The following is a 20819-nucleotide window of genomic DNA, read 5'->3' as shown; positions in this document are numbered from 1 at the left end:
GCCGTGACGTCACGAGCCACCGGAATTTTGTCGTTCCAGGGACGTTACAATCAATACAGACACATTTTTTTAATAATAAAAAATATAGTTTATTTTTATTTGTGTTTCTCCCTTGTGATGATGAAGACTTTGTAGGATCAAGGTTGCCATGTATAAGGGGCACGGGGTGACCAATACGGTCTGAATTGGTCTGTGATAAGGTAGGGCATTGATAAGGGGTTGACAGGTTTATAGTAGTGTATAGCGTAGTGTATAGTAGTGTAGTGTATAGTGGTGTGTATGGTGTGGTAGTGTATAGTAGTGTAGTGTATAGTAGTGTATAGTGTAGTAGTGTATAGTGTAGTGTATAGTAGTGTATAGTGTAGTAGTGTATAGTAGTGTAGTGTATAGTAGTGTATAGTGTAGTAGTGTATAGTGTAGTGTATAGTAGTATATAGTGTAGTAGTGTATAGTAGTGTAGTGTATAGTAGTGTATAGTGTAGTAGTGTATAGTAGTGTATAGTGTAGTAGTGTATAGTGTAGTAGTGTATAGTGTAGTAGTGTATAGTGTAGTGTATAGTAGTGTATAGTGTAGTAGTGTATAGTGTAGTAGTGTATAGTGTAGTGTATAGTGTAGTAGTGTATAGTGTAGTTTATAGTAGTGTATAGTGTAGTAGTGTATAGTGTAGTAGTGTATAGTGTAGTGTATAGTAGTGTGTAGTGTAGTAGTGTATAGTGTAGTGTATAGTGTAGTGTATAGCAGGGGCGGTTTCTTCATTAGGGCGATTGGGCGACGCACCACCAATGTCATTCAACCACAGAGTCACGCTAGCCGTCACTGTGCCTCTGGATATAGTCCAATCAGCGTCATGCTACGTTCTGTGGAGTACCGCCTCTTTTTGGGCGATTTCCCTCCAGCTGAGAATCGCCCCGAGTGGTCCCATAGACTTACATTCAAAGATGTTTTTTTTCGAACGGGGGCGCTGAAATGCATTCTCTATGGCTTCCGGGAGGGCTCGCCCTAACGTGCTTACGTCATCATACGTGCTTACGTCATCATACGTAAGCACGTTTCATCCAACAATATAATTTGTCGCCACCTAGTGGAATCTTTAATAAAATAAACTTGAGTGGTTGTTTTAATAGTGAGTATAGAAACAAACAAGATGTATTGTAAGAATCACTTTATTTTTCATTAATATTAAAGAAGTGAAGTTGCCTTTACATGCTTAAGCTGTTAATTTATCCATTGCATGGGTGGACCTTATCCTTATCAATCATCCAGACATTTGCCCCTCCTGAGAGATTTTGCAGGAGCCGCCACTGGATTCGAAGCGGCTTTTTGAGGATGATGTTCCGACTTCCATGCTTCGCCGTTCTCATTGTTGTGGTGAGTGCGAGCGCGCGCGTCCACAAATCTTGGCTGGGTGAGTTTTATTGAGAGAGGCGTAGTAGTAGCAGCAGCGCCGTTGCTTTTGAGAACCGCAGCGCCACGACCGCAGCAACTCTACGATATCCGGCACCAAACTGTGCCACACACCCTCCCGTGTGGCCCTGTGGTAAGCCTCGGTACCGATAAAGCTATTTTATTTTGGCTTTTTGGATGACGTACATATACGTACATGTACGTCATGTACGTCATCGGAACGGGAAAGGGTTAAGGGAGTGGAGGGGGGGAAGGGGAGAAGGGAGGCAGGAGGGAGGGAAAAAGTAAAAGGGAGCACTTAGGAAGGAATAACTGTACATGCATTTGAACTTATAATAATAGGGGTTTTCCCCTTTTTGTCTGGCAACAAAACTGAAACCTTTTTACAAGGAATCATGTGTGCATTAACCACAATACTTGTGGTCAAAATGAGACGAGGCTCAAAAGAAAGCCGTCTGGTGTGGACCAATCAGTTTCAATGACAATGCATATTATCAGACTGTGTTTTTTCTTTGCATTTTGACCACAAGTATTGTGGTTAATGCACACATAATTCCTTGTAAAAAGGTTTCAGTTTTGTTGCCAGTAAAAAAGGGGAAAAACCCTATTATTACATTTTGGTACTGGCAAAGGAGGTCTAATGATGCATTTGAACTTATCATCATGAGCAGCAGCATCATCATCATCATCATTATAAATCATCATGAGCAGCAGCATCATTATAATCATGAATCATCATGAGCATCATCATCATGAATCATCATGATCAGCATCATCATCATTATAAATCATCAGCATCATCATCATTATAAATCATCATGAGCAGCAGCATCATCATTATAAATCATCATCATCAGCATCATCATCATCATGAATCATCATGAGCAGTATCATATCATCATCATTATAAATCAGCATCATCATCATTATAAATCATCATGAGCAGCAGCATCATCATTATAAATCATCATGAGCAGCATCATCATCATCATTATATATCATCATGAGCAGCATCATCATTATAAATCATCATAAGGTGATTTGACTCCTGTGCATCCCCGGTGCAGGTTGCCGTCTCGTCGAGGGCGGCCCAGGACGGCGTGTGCCCTCTTGGCATGTACAGAGCCAGCTCCGGATTTTGCTGTCAAATGTGCCCTCCAGGTAAACTAAACGGATCATCAGACACATGCGTCTCTGGCCACGAGTCGTGACGGGGTACTGCAAGGTCCGACCGTGTGCGTCCGGTGCTCGCCAAGCTGCACTGGCTTCCAGTTTGCCGAACGAATACATTGTCATAAGGTCGCACTCATGCACAGCCATGGTGTATGTTGATTAACTGTGAATAAATAACCCAACCAATAATATATATCCATTATAATGTATAAGAATACATTAAACCCGCCCCCCATCCCTGTGGCCTTCGCACCTTGATTTGGCTCACAAGTAACGACGTCACATTTACACCCCGGCTATTGAAGACCGAAACAGGAGACTTTCTCCACAACTGTCTCCTGATGAGGACGATTGTAGTTACCGGCGAAACGTCATCACGGTAATCGAATTGTAATTGTTGTTGTGGGTTTACTCTCCAACACACTCCCGGTGTGCTGAACTAGTAACTAATTGCCACGTTTAGTTTACGTGACAGACCTGACTAATTGGCTGTGTCGGGTGGTGGCGGGTTTAACGACACACATTTATATTTACGCTATCTAACCCAAGATAATTTTGGTCGCGAAAGCCCCCTGCTACGGGTTAGAAGGAAAAAAAATTAACCCGTAAAAACAAAGTTTTTCACTATAAATCCTTTATATGCGTGGCGGCTAGGGTCCTCTCGTCCGCTGGCTTGAGATGGCTGCCACCTATGGGTCAGATGATTGCCTGCCACCATTAAGCAATTGGTAATTAAATATTAATTTTTTTTCCTAAAAAGTGTAAAGTTATGGAAAAAATTTTTCACCAAAATAAATTGTCACGCACAACGAGCCTGTGCGCAAAATGTCAGCTCGATTGGATCACGGGAAGTGGGTTAAAAAACGACCGAAAGATTTGCACGGTCGTAAGCGCGCAAGCAAGCAAGCAAGTGAACTTAATATAAAGGATTAAAAAAATGGCTCTCGACTTTTGACGCTGCCCCTTTGTCTTCAATTCGCAGGCGAATTCAAGGTCGGGGACTGCCGAGTCGAGGGGCAGTTCCCGCTGTGCACCCTCTGTCACGTCGGCCACTTCATGGACGTCCCCAATCGCGCGTCGCAATGCCACAAGTGCAGCGAGTGCGGCTTCCGTGAGTCCCAACAGGCCCCCACCACCTCTGCCATCGCTTCTAGCCTTGCTCGAACCGAGGGGTCGTTGTCCGGGAGATGGACACTCGCCACGCCACGGGGTCTCCTGTCTTCTGATGTCACAAACGATTTATTACACGCTTTAATTTAACTCACTCTGTCTGTTGTTGTTGATGTTGTCGTTGTTGTATCCTCAAATCTTGTAACTCAGTTTTAACCCACTTGCCAATGTGGTATCGACTGCAAACTTGGTAAACGTATGTCATTCTATCATAAAAAAATGTTTATACATTATTTTTCATATGTTATGTTTCGGCTTGGGTCTAATTGTCTACGCTCAACTCACGTTGGCTGTAATTGGCCACGGTCCCTTACGTTATGGCAAGCTTCGGGGCCACTTCCTGGAGTTGTGGAGTTCTTCCATTACTAGTACATTTCATAAAAGCGTGTTTTAAAAACAGTTTTAAAAAATATTACTTATTTTAAAGACACTTGCTCCATCCGTTTTGGCTTGCCACCTCATTCTGGGAGATTCCACCAAACCGGAAGGCGTTACACACCACGGTGGGATCCCTAACAGGTTATGCCTGTAGAAAAAAAACCCACTCTTAAAAACCTATAAACATCCGCCGTATAGCTTCCAACAGGCTGTTGGGGCTAGTGCTGTCAGCGAGTAGCAGCGATGAAGGCCGCCATAGCACAAGAAGGGGTGGTGTGGCCATGTATCCTTGTATGTTGAACTTCTTTCGCTCCGCATGTAGCCAAGACCCGGCACACACACACAACGCAAACACACGCACATCGCTGGCACCGCTGTGCCAACCATCAAGTGGCTCTGTCCTTGCAGATGAGGTTTCCGAGCCTTGCAATGCGACGCGGGACACTGCGTGCCATTGTAAGGAGGGCAGCCAGCGACCTGCACCTTCTCAGCACTGCGAACCTTCAGGTGAGTGCCCATAGCCACTGTGATGGTGCTGTGTGTGATGGTATACTTTGTGTGATGATGATGCTGTTGTAGCCGGTATGCCCTGTCCCTCTCCTACCGTAGTCAATCCTAACGAGGGGGACAGGTCGGCTAAGGGGCCGTCCATAAATGACGTCACGCACCTGGGGGGGGGGTGGTCAGACATTTGTGACGATGTGTGACGAGGGGCGGGGGGGTTTGAGAAATGTGACGTCACATCAAAATGCGCAACTTTAAATAAATATAGACAACACGTTCTACTTAATTAAATAGACTTTTTCATAAATGTTTTCTCCTACAACATCAGAGTGCAGCGCCACATTAAATACGCACTACAATGGCAATAGTTTAAAGCGATTCGAAGCATGTTTTATTTTTGGGGGGGGGGGCAGAGCTTTGTGACGTCATATTTGAGGGGGGGTCTGACTTTTTGTGACGCCGTGTGACGAGGGGGGGGGGGTCAAAAATCGTCCAAAGTCGCGTGACGTCATTTATGGACGGCCCCTTAACGTTTAAACATCTTCCCAAAACATCTGTAATATCTACTAAACGTCCTAGTTCCTGATAATACTTAAACGAAACAGTACGTAATTATATATTTAATACATATTTATTTTCATATCAAATGAAATTCACAATATGTAAATTACAGAAATAAACATATAAAATAAAAATGTCTTACATAAAGTAACCTCCAAAAGCACCTAATCTGCTCATCCCATTCGCTCAACGTAAACATCGAGCTCTAAGTCAGCCATTTTGTGCCTTCTCAATGAACAGCGCAACACGACGCAAAATTTTATCAACTATTACAAAAACAACGTCTATATTCATCACCGAAACACTTTCATCATCTTCTAACTCCGTTATATCCATTGATCCGAGTTGGATTTGTCAAAATAAACAAGTTATTAATGCTCGTAATTTATAATTAAATAACGAGCCGGACGCCATCTTATTGCTATTAGATTTCCCGCGCAAAATTGCAAACAAGCAAAATACAAATAAAAAAATTAATTGTGACGTCACTCCACATCGAACAGCCCTTCTCATTAATATTGATGAGCAGGTGACGTCACTCCACATCGAAGAGCCCCCCTCATTAATATTCATGAGCAGGTGACGTCCTCCAAATGGACACCCCCACCCCTCATTCATAATCATGAGCGGGTGACGTCACTGAATATGGAGTACTTCCCCCCCCCTCACTAATAATCATGAGCAAGTGACGTCACTCCACATCGAACAGCCCTTCTCATTAATATTGATGAGCAGGTGACGTCACTCCACATCGAAGAGCCCCCCTCATTAATATTCATGAGCAGGTGACGTCCTCCAAATGGACACCCCCACCCCTCATTCATAATCATGAGCGGGTGACGTCACTGAATATGGAGTACTTCCCCCCCCCTCACTAATAATCATGAGCAAGTGACGTCACTCCACATCGAACAGCCCTTCTCATTAATATTCATGAGCAGGTGACGTCACTCCACATCGAAGAGCCCCCCTCATTAATATTCATGAGCAGGTGACGTCCTCCAAATGGACACCCCCACCCCTCATTCATAATCATGAGCGGGTGACGTCACTGAATATGGAGTACTTCCCCCCCCCTCACTAATAATCATGAGCAAGTGACGTCACTCCACATCGAACAGCCCTTCTCATTAATATTCATGAGCAGGTGACGTCCTCCAAATGGACACCCCCGCCATTAATAATAATTAGCGGGTGACGTCACTCCACATGGGGGGGGGCGAGGCGCCTCCTCCCCCCTCCTCGGCGTCAACTGACAACCCTCACTACAAAGGCAGAACCCTCACGTCACGCGATCTCCGTCACGCTGTTGAGACATCAAAGTAAAAAGAACGTCCTGATGAACAAGGGATTATAACCTTTACAGGAAAAAAGTCTGCGTCACCGCGGCCTTACAAATTGCACACGAATGGATGCAATTAATATCACGTCGCGGTCTGCTTGTCGCTTTAACGCGTAGGCTTTCGCGACCAATATTATTCATAATATAGGTTTTTGGGTTAGATCGTGTTATTTATAAATGTATCGTAACCCTCCACCACCCGACACGGCCAAACAGTAAAAAATGTGTCACGTTTTTCAAAGGACAAAATAATTCACTTCTTTAGCCCACCGGTGTGCTGTAGAGAGAATCAACAGCCTTTTGAGTACTCAAATTTTAAAAGGCTGTTGATTCTCTCTTCACACCGGTGGGCTAAAGAAGTGAATTATTTTGTCCTTTGAAAAACGTGACACATTTTTTACTGCTTGTCGCTTGCAAGTTTCAGATTTACTGAAATACACCCGTCTTTGGACGGGCGAAAAAGAGGCTAGTATACTAATAACAACCGCACGTGGCTCTCCGTGGCTATTAACAGAGTGCACAATTATACGTGCGATTAATCAGAGGGGAGCTCACAATGGCTACACTGTGTTGCAATGACGCTGCGGTGATGGTGCTGCTACGTAGCGAATATGCTGTGTGCGATGATGATGTGCGTGTGATGATGATGTGCGTGTGATGATGATGTGCGTGTGATGATGATGTGCGTGTGATGATGATGTGCGTGTGATGATGATGTGCGTGTGATGATGATGTGCGTGTGATGCAGAGGTGGGACAAAGTCATTGTTATGCAAGTCCAAGTCGAGTCGCAAGTCATCAAATTCATGACTCGAGTCTGACTCGAGTCCAAGTCACATGACTCGAGTCCACATCTCATAGGTGGGACAAAGTCATTGTTATGCAAGTCCAAGTCGAGTCGCAAGTCATCAAATTCATGACTCGAGTCTGACTCGAGTCCAAGTCACATGACTCGAGTCCACACCTCTGGTGTGATGACGCTGCAGTGTGATGGCGGGGTGTTTGATGACGCTCTGTGTGTGATGATGCTGTGTGTGTGATGATGATGTGTGTGTTATCATGTGTGTGTGATGACGCAGCGATGATGGTGCTGCGTGTGATGACGCTGCAGTGTGATGGCGGGGTGTGTGATGACGCTGTGTGTGTGATGACGCTGTGCGTGTGATGATGTGTGTGAGATGGTGCTGTGTGTGATGACGCTGCATTGTGATAGTGGGGTGTGTGATGACGCCGCGTGTGTGATGATGATGTGTGTGTGATTATGTTGTGTGTGTGATGACGCAGCGATGATGATGCTGTGTTTGATGATTTATTTTTGCGTGTGATGACGCTGTGTGTGTGATGACGCTGTGTGTGTGATGATGATGTGTGTGTGATGATGATGTGTGTGTGATGACGCAGCGATGATGGTGCTGCGTGTGATGACGCTGCAGTGTGATGGCGGGGTGTGTCGGGGTGTGTGATGACGCTGCGCGTGTGATGATGTGTGTGTGATGACGCAGCGATGACGCTGTGTGTGTGATGTTTTTTTTGGGTGCGATGACGCTGCGCGTGTGATGATGTTGTGTGTATGATGACACCTCGTACGTTGACGCCGTGCGCGTGATGGTGCGGTGTGCGGATTTATTGAGAGTTGACTCACTGTTCCGCGACAGGCCTGGCAGGGGGAACGGTTGCGGCCATCGTCTTGGGGATTCTGTTCCCTCTCGTCGCCGCGGTGGGAGCCGCCGTGTATTGTCACCGGACGAGGCCACGTCGCGCGGTCGATCGGGAAGTGGAGTTTGCTGAGCCTCTCGTCGACGGTGCGTATCGTGGGGCGCCGCAGTGGCTAGGAGATGTTAACTACCTCGCCTGGTATTCAGGAGGTCGTGGGTTTGATCACGACCCTGACGATGCCTGTTGTACATTTGAACCTTATGGCAGGACCCCGGTGTTCCCATAAGCCCCCGGCTCGCGAATAAACTGCGTTGCGACGTCATTTTATGTCTGTTGAAGGCGAACGATACGGCAATCTATTCCTCTCGACGAGCTCTACACGATGCACTAATCAAAGTTTAATTTCTTCTGCGTAATATCGTCCTCACTGCGCTTGGACGATATGACAACAGAATGATCCACGGCAGGTGGGTCGCGGCGTTTATGTGCGTGGTGGGACGCAGTCGCCAAAAATAAATAAATGAATTACGATTTTGACTTCCGTTTATTCGGGACCCCGGGGTCCCGCTATAAGGTTCATTTGGAGTCTGCGTCTCTCTCTGTTTCTCTCCCCGTGGTCATGTGGATTTTTCACCGGCTCCCCCAGTTTTCCCATCCCCCGGTGTTCTCTTCACATTTATAATAAACGTGCATTCAGAGTATTTGGCTGCTGCTGTAAATTTCGATGTGGTAAGCCACTTCGTTGAGCGATCATTTGTGTCCAGGTCACTTCTGAAAAATAACCGTATAGCTGGTAACAATGATAAAAAATGGTTTAGTGTTTTTAGTTTACAACGTGAAATCGTAGTTGTTGCTTACTTGGTAAATAAAAAAATAGTTTATAGTTTTAATATCGAGTGTATGTGGTGCGGAGGTGGGATGGTTCATGTCAAGGGGCTATGGATATATAACAATGAAACTTTTACGCATTTTGACGGCTGGGCAAGCAGTGGATGAGGCTTAACGGGGCGTCAAATAGTAGCGCAATTTGATCCGCTGTACATCCATACCCCCCCCGCCCCTCCCTTTCAGACAAGCCACTGCGGGAGTACTTCGACTACCTCCGGCACCACACCGCCAACATTTTGGACTACAACGCGCGGCCCGGCGAGGTGGTCCTGCTGAGCAACAGATTCGTGCAGCCCATCATCGTGGCCTACCACCGCGCCGACGAGAAACGCCAGCACGAGTTCATATCGCGCGGCAAGCGTCACGCGGACATCATCGCGGCCCACAGAGAGGAGGGGTTCACCTTCGGCAAGCTCTTCCATCCCGTCGCCGAGGGGACAGAGCTGCCGAAACTCGTCGTCTTGGTCGGCGTTCCGGGCATTGGCAAGACCACCATGGCCCAGATGATTGTGAACAAACTGGCGTCTGGCGAGCGGCCCTTCCGCGCGGACTTCCACGTCGTCGTCTACATCCAGTTCAGGGAGGTCAACGGATACCCCGACTCTCTGTCGCTCCGTGACCTCTTCCGATTGCACCACAAGAGCCTGGGCAACATTGCTGACCGGGTGTTCGAAAAACCCGAGGAGGCATTGCTGGTCCTGGATGGGCTCGATGAGTTCCAGAAGCCCCTGGACTTGGCGAATGCGTGCAGCGACCCGGACAAGATGGCGAGCAAGGAGGCCATCTTTGCCGGGCTGGTGACGAGGAAGATGCTCATGGGCGCGTCGATGCTGCTCACGACTCGGCCGATCGCTCTGGAGCGCCTGGGTGGAATCCAAGTGGACCGCTTTTCCGAAATCACTGGGTTTTCACGGCAAGAGATCAAGGACTACGTCGTCAAGTTGTCCGACAGCGAAGGGCAGGGGCAGAGACTGTACGACAACCTGGAGAGTTGTGAAAACCTTTTCCACTTTTGCTATATCCCCGCGTTTTGCCACATCGCTGGCAAGGTGGTCAAGTCGTACCTGGAACGGGAGCAGGTCGACGCCTCTGCAGGTTTTGCCGCCGCCACCACCATGACCGACCTATTCTCCAAGTATCTGTACGTGCTGGTGGCCCATCACAGTCCCAACACTGACAACCTGGGGACGGCCGTAGGCTCGCTCGCCAACATGGCCTTTTGCGGCATAAAGGAGAACATCCAAATGTTTACGGACAAGGACCTGAAGCGTTTCGACATCGATCTCAATGCCGTGGAGATTCAGAAGGGCACGTTCCTGGGCGAAGTGTTCAAGAGCGAAGCTGTGAAGGCGGTGAAACTCTACACGTTTTTCCACCTGACGATCCAGGAGTACTTTGCGTCGCTCGCAGTCTACCTCTCGGACCGGAATACCGGACACAGCCCTACTGTCGAGGAAGTCATAGCGGCCGTTGAGGAATGCGACGACGGGCGCTACGACATCTTCCAGAGGTTCTTCGCCGGCCTGGCGTCTCCGCACTCCTGGCAGATCCTCGAAGCTTGCCTGGGCTCGCCGAGGAACAGCTGCCAGCTGCAAATCATCGAGTGGCTCCGGCGCAGCGTGGCCAAACTCGCGGACCGCACGCAAGGTGCCAGCGTGCCCACGACGGTCAAGAACAGGCTCATCAGTCTCCTGCACTGCCTCCACGAGCTGCACCACGATGACACCGTGCGCGGCATAATGGAGATGGTGGCGGAGGTGGACCTGTCTGGCGTGAGGCTGTCCCCGCCAGACTGTGCCGCTCTGTCGTACGTCGTGCAGAGTAAAGCCGGACCCCTGGAGCTCCTCAACCTGGAGGACTGCGGGATGACGGAGGAGGAGGTTAAACGACTGCAGCCCGCCGTCGCCTCCTGTAAAGTAGTCAGGTGCGTTATGGTTGTCGAGTGAGCGATGGTTTTATAGTGTTGCCACCTCGTGGCATTACACGTTTCAAGTTGCAAGTCAGAATCTGTATTTATACTGCGGGAGGAATCCGATGAGCCACGCGGCTCTTTTGTTATCACAGATGTCCAGGAAGGGCACGGGGTCAGAACGTTATAACAACAAACACAATACACACAAACACGATAGGGGTGCAAAGTATAGGAAAGGAAAACATAACAAAAAAAAAACGTTCCCCCCTCAATCAAGTTACTGCATTAACCACACACGGTACTTGTGGTGAATATGCAAACAAACATGGCTACTTGTGTTGTCTTTGAAACGTATTGGCCTACACCTGAGACAAGCTTGTCTTTAGGGCCTTGTCTCACCAGTGTCAGACCAGAGAATGCCCAAAGGTGAACAGTAATGCAATGTCAGAGCATTTATAGCTCGGGGTGAACAGCTGCAACATGGGACCAATGAGTTTCAAAGACAATGCATCATATATTGTCAGAGCGTGTTTGTTTGCATGTTTACCACTAGTATCGCGTGTGTGGTTAATGCAGTAACTTCATTGCTTGCAAAAGGTTTCTATTGGTTGTTTGAACAACTTAACTCCTATAGTGTTATTGCCAGAAATGACAAACACTATTCTTGTTCTTTAATACTTTTATACTGGCAAAAGTCCCATTTTACAATCTTGTGTTGTTGATATAAGAGCATAGTAGTAGTCCTACGGACATCACCCCATGCAGAGAGTCTTCGAGATGGAGTCATAAAACACAGGTTACTTTTTACAGTAGGATATATATTTTTGCTCTATTCATGTTTATTTATGCCAATTTTACACGCTGACATTTTTACACACCGCTGTTTTGTTGCCAGAAAGGGTCAGCGCATTTTCTCATTGTTTCATAAATGAACTTTAGGTCCTATTTCGGACCACAGATTGCAGATTCCCTTACCCCCATGATCTACTCACTGACGCCCACTTTGTGCGTCGTTTCCAAGGTGCGGAGGCAATGACCTGAACGACGCTGGCGTCGCGCTGCTGCTGAACGAAGATGCACAGCAAAGGCATCTGGAAGAGCTGCAGTGAGAACGCTGTCCACGCCGACTCCTTACTCCACCACTGTCGCTCTGTTCACCCTCATTGATAACGATGCACACACACGTGGTGTACGCCATCGGTTTCTCTTCCGATTCCGTTCCGATCACTTACGTGTACATTATTATATTGCGATGACGTACGTGGACATTATCAGTTTTTCTTCTGATTCCGTTTCGATGACGTACACGTACATCATTCCATTGCGACGACGTACATGGACACATACAATTTTCTTCAGATTCTACTCCAGCGACGTACATGTACATCATTCCAATGCGATGACGTACGTGGATGTTATCAGTTTTTTTCCTATTCCGTTCCGATGATGTACGTGTACATCATTTCATTGCGATGACGTACGTGGACATTATCAGTTTTTCTTCAGATTCCACTCCAGTGACGTACACGTACATCATTCAATTGCAATGACGTACGTGGACATTATCAGTTTTTCTTCAGATTCCACTCCAGTGACGTACACGTACATCATTCCATTGCGATGACATACATGGACATATACAATTTTCTTCAGATTCCACTCCAGTGACGTACATGTACATCATTCAATTGCGATGACGTACGTGTTTTATCTGGGGGTATCCCTCCTCTCTTTCCCGCCCCCCTTATTTATACCGAATAATCGAGAGCCGACTTTGTCTGTTCACCAGTTTATTTTGTCCCCACGCAGCCTGTGGAGGTGTTCGTTGAAGGAAAGCTCTGGCGCCGTCATCCGAGACATCGTCACGCACATCCAGAGCTTGAAGACGCTGGTGTAAGTGCTGCCAGGCTCAGAATCTGTATGTTATTCTGCGGGAGGAATCCGATAAGCCCTTCTTCACAGATGTCCTGTTAAGGCGTTACAACAACAACAAACACAATACACACAAACACGATAGGAGTGCCAAGTATGGGAAAGGAAAACAATTCGCTTGCGAAAATAAACAAAACGAAACTATTTTGTTTTTATCTTACAAGGTAAAGCCCACCGAGGTATAAACTTCACTTCAGTGGAAATTTTCAGAAGCGACGTGGCTATCGCAAATGATAGCTCAATAAAGTGGCTTACCATGTGGACATTTTATAGCAGCAAATTAATCTCAACGCATGTTGATTCTAAATGCGGAGGGAAAAACCGGAAGACCCGGAGGGAAAAAATCCACATGACCACGGGGAGAGAGACACCGCAAACGCCAAATATACAGCAGGCATCAGGGTCTGGATTGAACCTTGCAAACCAGGCGAGGTTGTTAACATCGCGTAACCATGGTGACTCAGCAGCAGAAAGGCCAGACTTACAGCCGCGGTGGCTAGCAGATCTGAACTACCTCGCCTGGTATGCAGGAGGTCATTGGTTGGATTCTGACCCAGACGCTGGGTGCTGTATATTTGGAGTTTGCGTCTCTCCCCGTGGTCGCGTGGATTTTTTTCTCCCCGGGTCCTCCGGTTGTTCCCTCCACATTTAGAAGCAATGTCACGCGTTTGGAGTATTTGACTGCTCTAAATTTCCACGCGATAAGCCACTTCGTTGAGCTATCATTTGTGATGGTCAGATCGCTTCTGAAAAATAGCTACATACTGTAGTTCAGTGGGCCTTACCTGGTAACAATGAAAAAAATTGGTAAGTCGTTTACTTTATTTTCTGAAAGGAAGGTCGTTTCTGCTCGAGTTAAAACAGGCCCTGGCACAGCCCGAATGCAAATTGTGCTTTGGGTGACACAAAGAACGTTGCCTGCCCTTGAAAGTGATACGAGAGCACACCAACCCAATACTCCACAACCTCCACTCGCTTCCCCAATCCATTGCCGGGATCCGTTGCAACAATTGACCAGGTCGTCTATGGACTCAGCACTGCCTACCTCTCCCCTCTCGTCTCCCCATCTCGGTTGCATCAATCAACGAAATCCATCGTCACAAAAAATATTAAGAAAATTTTCATTTGTGTGGTGTCCAGAGTAAAAAATGTCCCACACCTCCACGCTGTACTGCGTTTAATGATTAATGACACGAGCATAAATGGACTGATCCACAAATGGACTGAACCACAAATCGACTGAACCACAAATTGACTCACCCACAAATTGACTGACCCACAAATGGACTGACCCACAAATGGACTGACCCACAAATGGACTGAACCACAAATGGACTGAACCACAAATGGACTGACCCACAAATGGACTGACCCACAAATGCACTAAACCACAAATGGATTGCGCCTGCAGTTGCTTGTCTATGTTTACCCCGTCCCTGTGTGGTGCCAGCCTCAACGAGAATGAGATCGGAGATAGAGGCGTCAAGGCATTGGCCGAGGCGTTGAAGGAGAGACGCGGCAGTTGCTTGGAAGTACTGAGGTCAGTGGTGGTGTAACGAGCGGCGTGGTAACCAGAGCTACGAGTTGGGGCCCCATTTGACACTCACCATGAGATTTGTTTTCAACAGCAGCGTGTCAAAGAACACACGGACGAACACTGATTTAAAACGCGGTTACATAATTTTTTTTACGAAAATGCGTTCATTTTACGCACCACGCTTTAAATCTGATTGACCTAGAGTCGGTCAACGTAATATCGCAACTGCTTAACTACCACGGACCTGCAGTTGGCTGCATTTTTTGTATAGACGGAGCGCTACCTACGGCGTTGAACGCTTAGCGACCGCGTGAGCGTAACGACGGCGATGCGAGTGTAACGGGTTCCGGAGACACTTGTAGAGGTAACTTCTTTATTACAATCCAACAGTCCAACAGTCCAACTACTCTCCAACAGTCCTGATACTCTGTTACAGCCTAGGTACACAGCCTAGGTACACAGCCTAGATACACTACTCTGGCTACGCTCTGGAACTCGCCCTCACAAGGACGTAGAGTCGGGAGTTCCAGAGTCCCACCACTGGCTCTCGCAGCGTCCCAGGGTCCTGAGATGGCTGGTCTTGGGTCTTAAGTCTTGAGCAACAACTGGCCCTGATAGTCAAGGGAGCTCCCCTTTTATGCCTAGTCCCCAACGAGGGGTGGGGCCGTGTGCGCCCCCAGATATCCCACAGAGCACACACAGCCCCCCCCTTTGGCGGCGCCAAGCGGCTTAAGCGCCTGGGCCACCCGGGAACCCAACGCCTGGCGCCAAGAGGCTTAAGCGTCTGCCCCGCCTGGAAACCCAGTGCCTGGCGCCAAGAGGCTTAAGCGCCTGGCCCGCCCAGGGTCCCAGAGCCCCCAGCAGCCCCTCCCTTCTTATGTCACTACACGAGTAAGGTGGCGAGGGAGGGCGGCCGCGATGTAGAAGAAAATAGCCTCTCGGTGCGACCGTGCGAAGAGACAAATCGGCAGGCGCGGTTCGTCCACTCAGGGGCGTTGGCTGCCCCACCAAGCAGCTGGAGATGAGAAAAGATTTTTCTAACAATTAATAATAATACAAAAATTACTTTCTATAAATAGTTTTTTCTTGCATTTGAAATAAAATAAAATATGACGATTCTTTCAACGTGAATTGCCTAACGACGGGTAACGTTTTAAGTTGTTCGCATGAGAAACCGCTGCAACGCCGCAGTCTGATCTGTGCCTCGGGGAGGTCTCGGGGCAGCTGCGAAGGCGTCTGAGTGAGAGATCTCCCTTTTTCAACGGTTTTACTTAACTTGATTTCTTTGTTTGTCGTGGTCAAATTTTGTAATCAAAGTTTCGTCCACTTCCCGTTGTCCAAGCAATTCCACATTTTGCACACGTACTCAGATCCGGTGACAATGCATGGCTGTATCAAAATCGGCATAAATTAATACATTAATTCGCTACTTTATAGCAATTAACATTTTGTATGGACGCCTTATTATTCATATACAGTGATACCTCGGTTCACGAACTTAATTCGTGAACTGACTCTGGTCGCGAACCGAATTGGTCGTGAACCGAGGCACATTTCCCCATAGGATTCAATGTAAATCCGGTTAATCCGTTCTGACCTTTTTTTTTGGTTTTTGAAGCACAAAAATATGAAACAAATTACAATACACATTAGTACTGTACAGTATAGTAATGTATAAAGAGAGAACACTAACCTTGCTTGAGATGACTTCAGTAAGCACTCAAACGGGTGAACTGTACAATACAGTAAGTACAGTATTGTACAGTACAGTAGTACAGTACAGTACTGTACAGTATGTGCTAAAAAGCACACCAAAAAGCAAAAAGTCACTGAAAGTGTCTTCACAGTACTCACAGTACTTCTTTCTGTGTCTCTTCTTCTCTCCACGATCTTCCTACCGGAAGTCACGACCATGTGACAGCCTGGAAATAGCATTAAAATGGCCGCGGCTCCGGTTCGTGAACCGAAGCGGAGTTCGTGAACCGGAGCATATTTTTATGAACTTTTCTGCTCGTGAACCGAGTTGTTCGTGAACAGAAGCGTTCGTGAACCGAGGTATCACTGTACATATTTGTGTAGGTCAAAAACGCCGTGGTCCCTAAACTGTGGAATCGGCTCGCACAAAAATCAGGTGCCGCGTGTCTCAGGCGCCATTAACGTATTTCTCGACCATGAGTTAAACGAAGTTGTTAATAAAACCGTTGTTTTTAAAACACTTTTTTAAAGGAGTTTATTCATTCGTCGCGATGAGCTTCGCATTTTTGCCACGCCGTGTGAGATAAATTCGGGCCGGTGAAAAGGGCGCCCGTGGCTGTAATGACGATGTCACAACACGAGGTCGCACTGTGCAGATACAGAAGGTCACGGCCGACCCGCTCTAGGAGGAAGCGACAGCAATGGCGATGGCAGCAGGTTGCAGCGAACGAAGAATTAGCAACGAACACTGTGGGAGTCGCGACCTAAATATTCCATTGGAAAGGACGACTTTGCAGGAGAAGTTGATTGTCAAGCAACTGGGTCTTGCTCAACCGACTTTTGAGGGTCAAGGAGTCAGCATTTGAGCGCTTTGTTGTTCTCGTTTCGTTTTGTTCATAAATGCCTCACCATTGGTAGACAAGGCAGTCGTATCACTTTCACGCGAAGGCCAATGACATTTCTCAATTATGACACCGTTTTTTCAGAGGTCACTCACAATAGCCCTCACCCAGTGGCAATTGTCGCGAGCCGCCGCTGGTCATGATGACGATGCGATTAGGGGGCGAGAGAGGAGACCGCGACGGAGAATAGCCTCTTGGCGCGACCGTGCATAGAGACGAATCACAACATTTGGGGGGGGGGGGGCTCCACCTGACCGATTGCCGCACCGCCACCCCCCCGAGCCGATAACGGTGTCGCTGCGCCGCTGGTTCAGGTGACAACGGCGACAACAAAAGCGCAGGAGGAGAGGTGGTTGGGGAGGACCTGGGATCAAGCAACCTAGGGATCCCATGAACAACGACAAACTAAAACTATTTGTTATTCGACCAGGTAAGGCCCCGCTGAGCTGCTGCTGCTTAGCTCTTCTTTCAGAAGCAACCCAGGCTATCACAAATGAGAGCTCAACGAAGTGGCTTATCATCGTTGTCGTCATCGTGTGGAAATTTACAGCGGCCAAATACTCTGAATGCACGTTGATTCTAAATGCGAAGGGAAAAACCTGAGGGCCTGCTACGCAACCACGGGGAGAGGCAGAACATGCACACTCCAAATACAGTAGGCGTCAGGGTCGGGATCGAACCCACGGCCTCCTGTATACCAGGCGAGGTAGTTAACGTCTCCTAGCCACCGTGGCACCCCCTTATCTCTACAGTTGCTAAGCCTCCTAGATGGGCCGGGAGTCTCTTAACGCAATTTGCATCGATCTCCTCCTGGCGACTCAAAACAATCTGGGAGATTTTAGCGAAAGCATATTTTAAGAAACTAAATAAGCAAAAACGTCTCGCGAAATAGATTCTGTCAGAGTTGGCAACCCTACCTTCCACATTTAGAAACATGCTTTTAGAGTCTTTGGCTGCTACAAATTTCCACGTGATGATGATAAGCCACTTCGTTGAGCTATCATTTGTGGCCAGGTCACTTCTGAAAGTAGAGCTGCACAGGAGCTCAGTCGGCTTTACCTGGTAAAATACATTTTATTTTAGTTTTAACATCGAGTGTACGTGGTACGGATGTGGGACGGTTCACGTCGAGGGACTATGGACCTGTAACAATTAAACTTTTACCCATTTTGGCGGTTGGGCGAGCGGTGAATGAGGCTTAACGGGGCGTCGAATAGCAGCGCAATTTTATCCGCTGTACATCCACACCCTCGCCCCTCTCCCCCCACACACACACACACATTCAATTCACGCGGTTGGCTACGTACGGCGCGAAAGAAGTCACACGTAACATACGTTCCGTACATACGTAGCAGGCTTCCATCCGATTGAATGCTAATTCGGTAATATTCTCGCCGTGTTGTGCTCCCCCCTTTTGTGTTCCAGGCTCGAATGCTGCTCCCTGACGGAGGAGTCGGGGTGGTCGCTCCGTGACATCGTACGCGTCTGCGAGCGCTTGAGAGTGCTCGGGTCAGTGCTCTGAGCTTGCCATGAATGAATCGCGATATCTCGCGAACCTCATGAAAGAGCTATGAACCACCGTCACGCGAACTCCGGTCGTCAAATCGTCGCAGCGGCGGCTTCTCGTTCGGCCGTCGAACGAAGACGGTTGCCGCATCGCCACGTGGCGCTTTTAGATGCACTGCTTCTGCGGCCGTCTGGAACGCTCTTCCTTCCGATGTTAAGAAGCCACTGGAGCGATGCGTGTTTACATCTAGACTGAAAACTCATTTCTTTACAACTGCTTTTTTGCATTTAATTTTTCCTTTCCCCACACCTCCGATTAGCACGGATGGCTACGTGCGGTGCGAAAGAAGTTCAACGTACAGTCGCGATGCTTCTCCAATTGCCACCGCTCTCTCCATCTCTGTCACACCAACGCAGGCTGGAAGACAACGAGCTTGGAGACCACGGAGTGACGGTCTTAGCGGAGGGCATCGCACAAGGAGGAGCAGGAGGCCAGAGCTTAGAGGAGTTGCTGTGAGTTGCTAACCCTTTCCCATTCTGAGACGTCTGCAAGCTGGCAGGGTGGGTGTCCCCGTTCACCGCCGAATTTCGGAACGCGCGAGCGGCTTGGCGTTTGATTTTATTTAGAGAGGCGTAGCGCCGCTGTTTTTCAAGGCGTCGTTACTCACCACAGAGAAGCGTCGCCACGCGACCGGTGGTGCGAGCATCCAGAGTCGGTGAGAATGATTGAGAAGGGGGGCGTGGCCTTGGTCGGTATATAAGGGAGATGCGCGGGAGACTCTGGGCTGTTGCGGTGGGATCTCCGTCTGATGTCAAGTGAACGTGTCTTCAATAAAGTGCAACCTCAAGTGAAGTGTGTCAAGTCGCCATTACACAAGTTTAAAGCTTAGACGATGAGACGTAAACCGCCCTAATGTTGCAGTCGCTTGCCGTGTCACGTTGGAGACACGGGCAACGCTGACGTGTGTATTAACACCCTATTTTGTTCTCCCTCTGCCAAGTCTGGCCCGATGTTCACTGACGGACGAGTCGGCGCCAGCGCTGCGTGACATCATAACCGCTGCCAGCGGTCTGAAAAAGCTCATGTGAGTCTTATTATATTACACAAAATGCACCAGCTCACCGATTTTGTCTGTTCCTGTTACGTGAATTAATAACCATGGCCACGGGGAGCCGTACTGTCCCTAAATCACCCCGTACTGTCCTTACACATGTAAGGGAAAGGGTTAATAACAGATTATTATGATTACTACGCTGTTCAGTGCGGGTTGGTGAGACTCTGGGGGAGTTAGTTGCAGCACTGTGTTATGTTAGAAAGGCATGTTGATTCTAAATGTGGAGGGAAAAACCGGAGGACCCGGAGAAAAATTCACACGACCACGGGGAGGGAGACATGAAAACTCCAAATATATAGCAGGCTTCAGGGTCAGGATCGAACCCACGACGATCTGTATACCAGGCGAGGTAGTTAATATCTCCAAGCCACTGTGATGATGAGAGAGACGCAGACTCCAAGTACATAACGGGTGTCCAGGGTCCATGATCGAACCCACGACCTCCTGTATACCAGGCGAGGTAGGTAACATCTCCTAGCCACCGCGGTACCAAATTATAATCACTCTCAAAAGCTGCCCCCCCTCCCACCAACACCGCCCGACGCGACGGGGTCGGAGCCCACCGCAAGTAACCAACGGGCGCTGGCCGCTCTCTCCGCAGGCTGGGCGACAACGACTTTGGCGAGGCAGCGAAGCGGAGCCTCGCGTCCACGCGGCCTGAGATCCTCGTCGACTTCGAGCACTGACAGCAGAGAGTCAGAGCCTGGCCTCCTCGCCCCCCCCCGCCGCCTCCAACCGCCACCACCTGCGAGTCGCCGTCCTTCCTTTCGTTTGTTCGTACGGCCGATGTAGACGCGGAGCGGCGACTGCAATTTCACATTTTCAAATGAAAAAATAAAATACACTTTTTGAATAGTTTAACAATGTGGTAGGCTTTTCGCGATTGATATCATCCATAATAACAGTTCTTTTGCTGGGTTACATCACGCAAATATATAAATGTTGCGTTGTTAAACCCGCCAACACCCGACACAGCTATTTAGTAAGGTTTGTGTCACGTAAACAGAACCAATTCGTTACTAGTACTGCACTAGTGTATAGTGTCGTATAGTACAGTGTAGTGTATAGTGTAGTGTATAGTGTAGTGTATAGTAGTGTATAGTGTAGTATATAGTGTAGTGTATAGTAGTGTATAGTGTAGTAT

General features: G+C 48.0%; 1 protein-coding gene across 1 annotated transcript; it reads left to right on the top strand.

The window, feature by feature from the left end:
• Positions 1-1327: 1327 nt before the first annotated feature.
• Positions 1328-20468, top strand: LOC144948294 (NACHT, LRR and PYD domains-containing protein 3-like). Its single transcript, XM_078877724.1, has 13 exons — positions 1328-1369; positions 2473-2566; positions 3561-3689; positions 4535-4633; positions 8188-8334; positions 9260-11000; positions 12010-12093; positions 12798-12881; positions 14371-14460; positions 18480-18563; positions 18978-19073; positions 19562-19645; positions 20277-20468. The coding sequence occupies exons 1-13, from the start codon at positions 1328-1330 to the stop codon at positions 20359-20361; spliced, it is 2859 nt and encodes a 952-aa protein (XP_078733850.1). The 3' UTR covers positions 20362-20468.
• The last annotated feature ends 351 nt before the right edge of the window (positions 20469-20819 follow it).

The sequence above is a fragment of the Lampetra fluviatilis genome, chromosome 48 (genome assembly GCF_964198595.1).
Source record: "Lampetra fluviatilis chromosome 48, kcLamFluv1.1, whole genome shotgun sequence".
Lineage (NCBI taxonomy): Eukaryota > Metazoa > Chordata > Hyperoartia > Petromyzontiformes > Petromyzontidae > Lampetra > Lampetra fluviatilis.
This window is presented reverse-complemented; position numbering and strand designations above follow the sequence as displayed.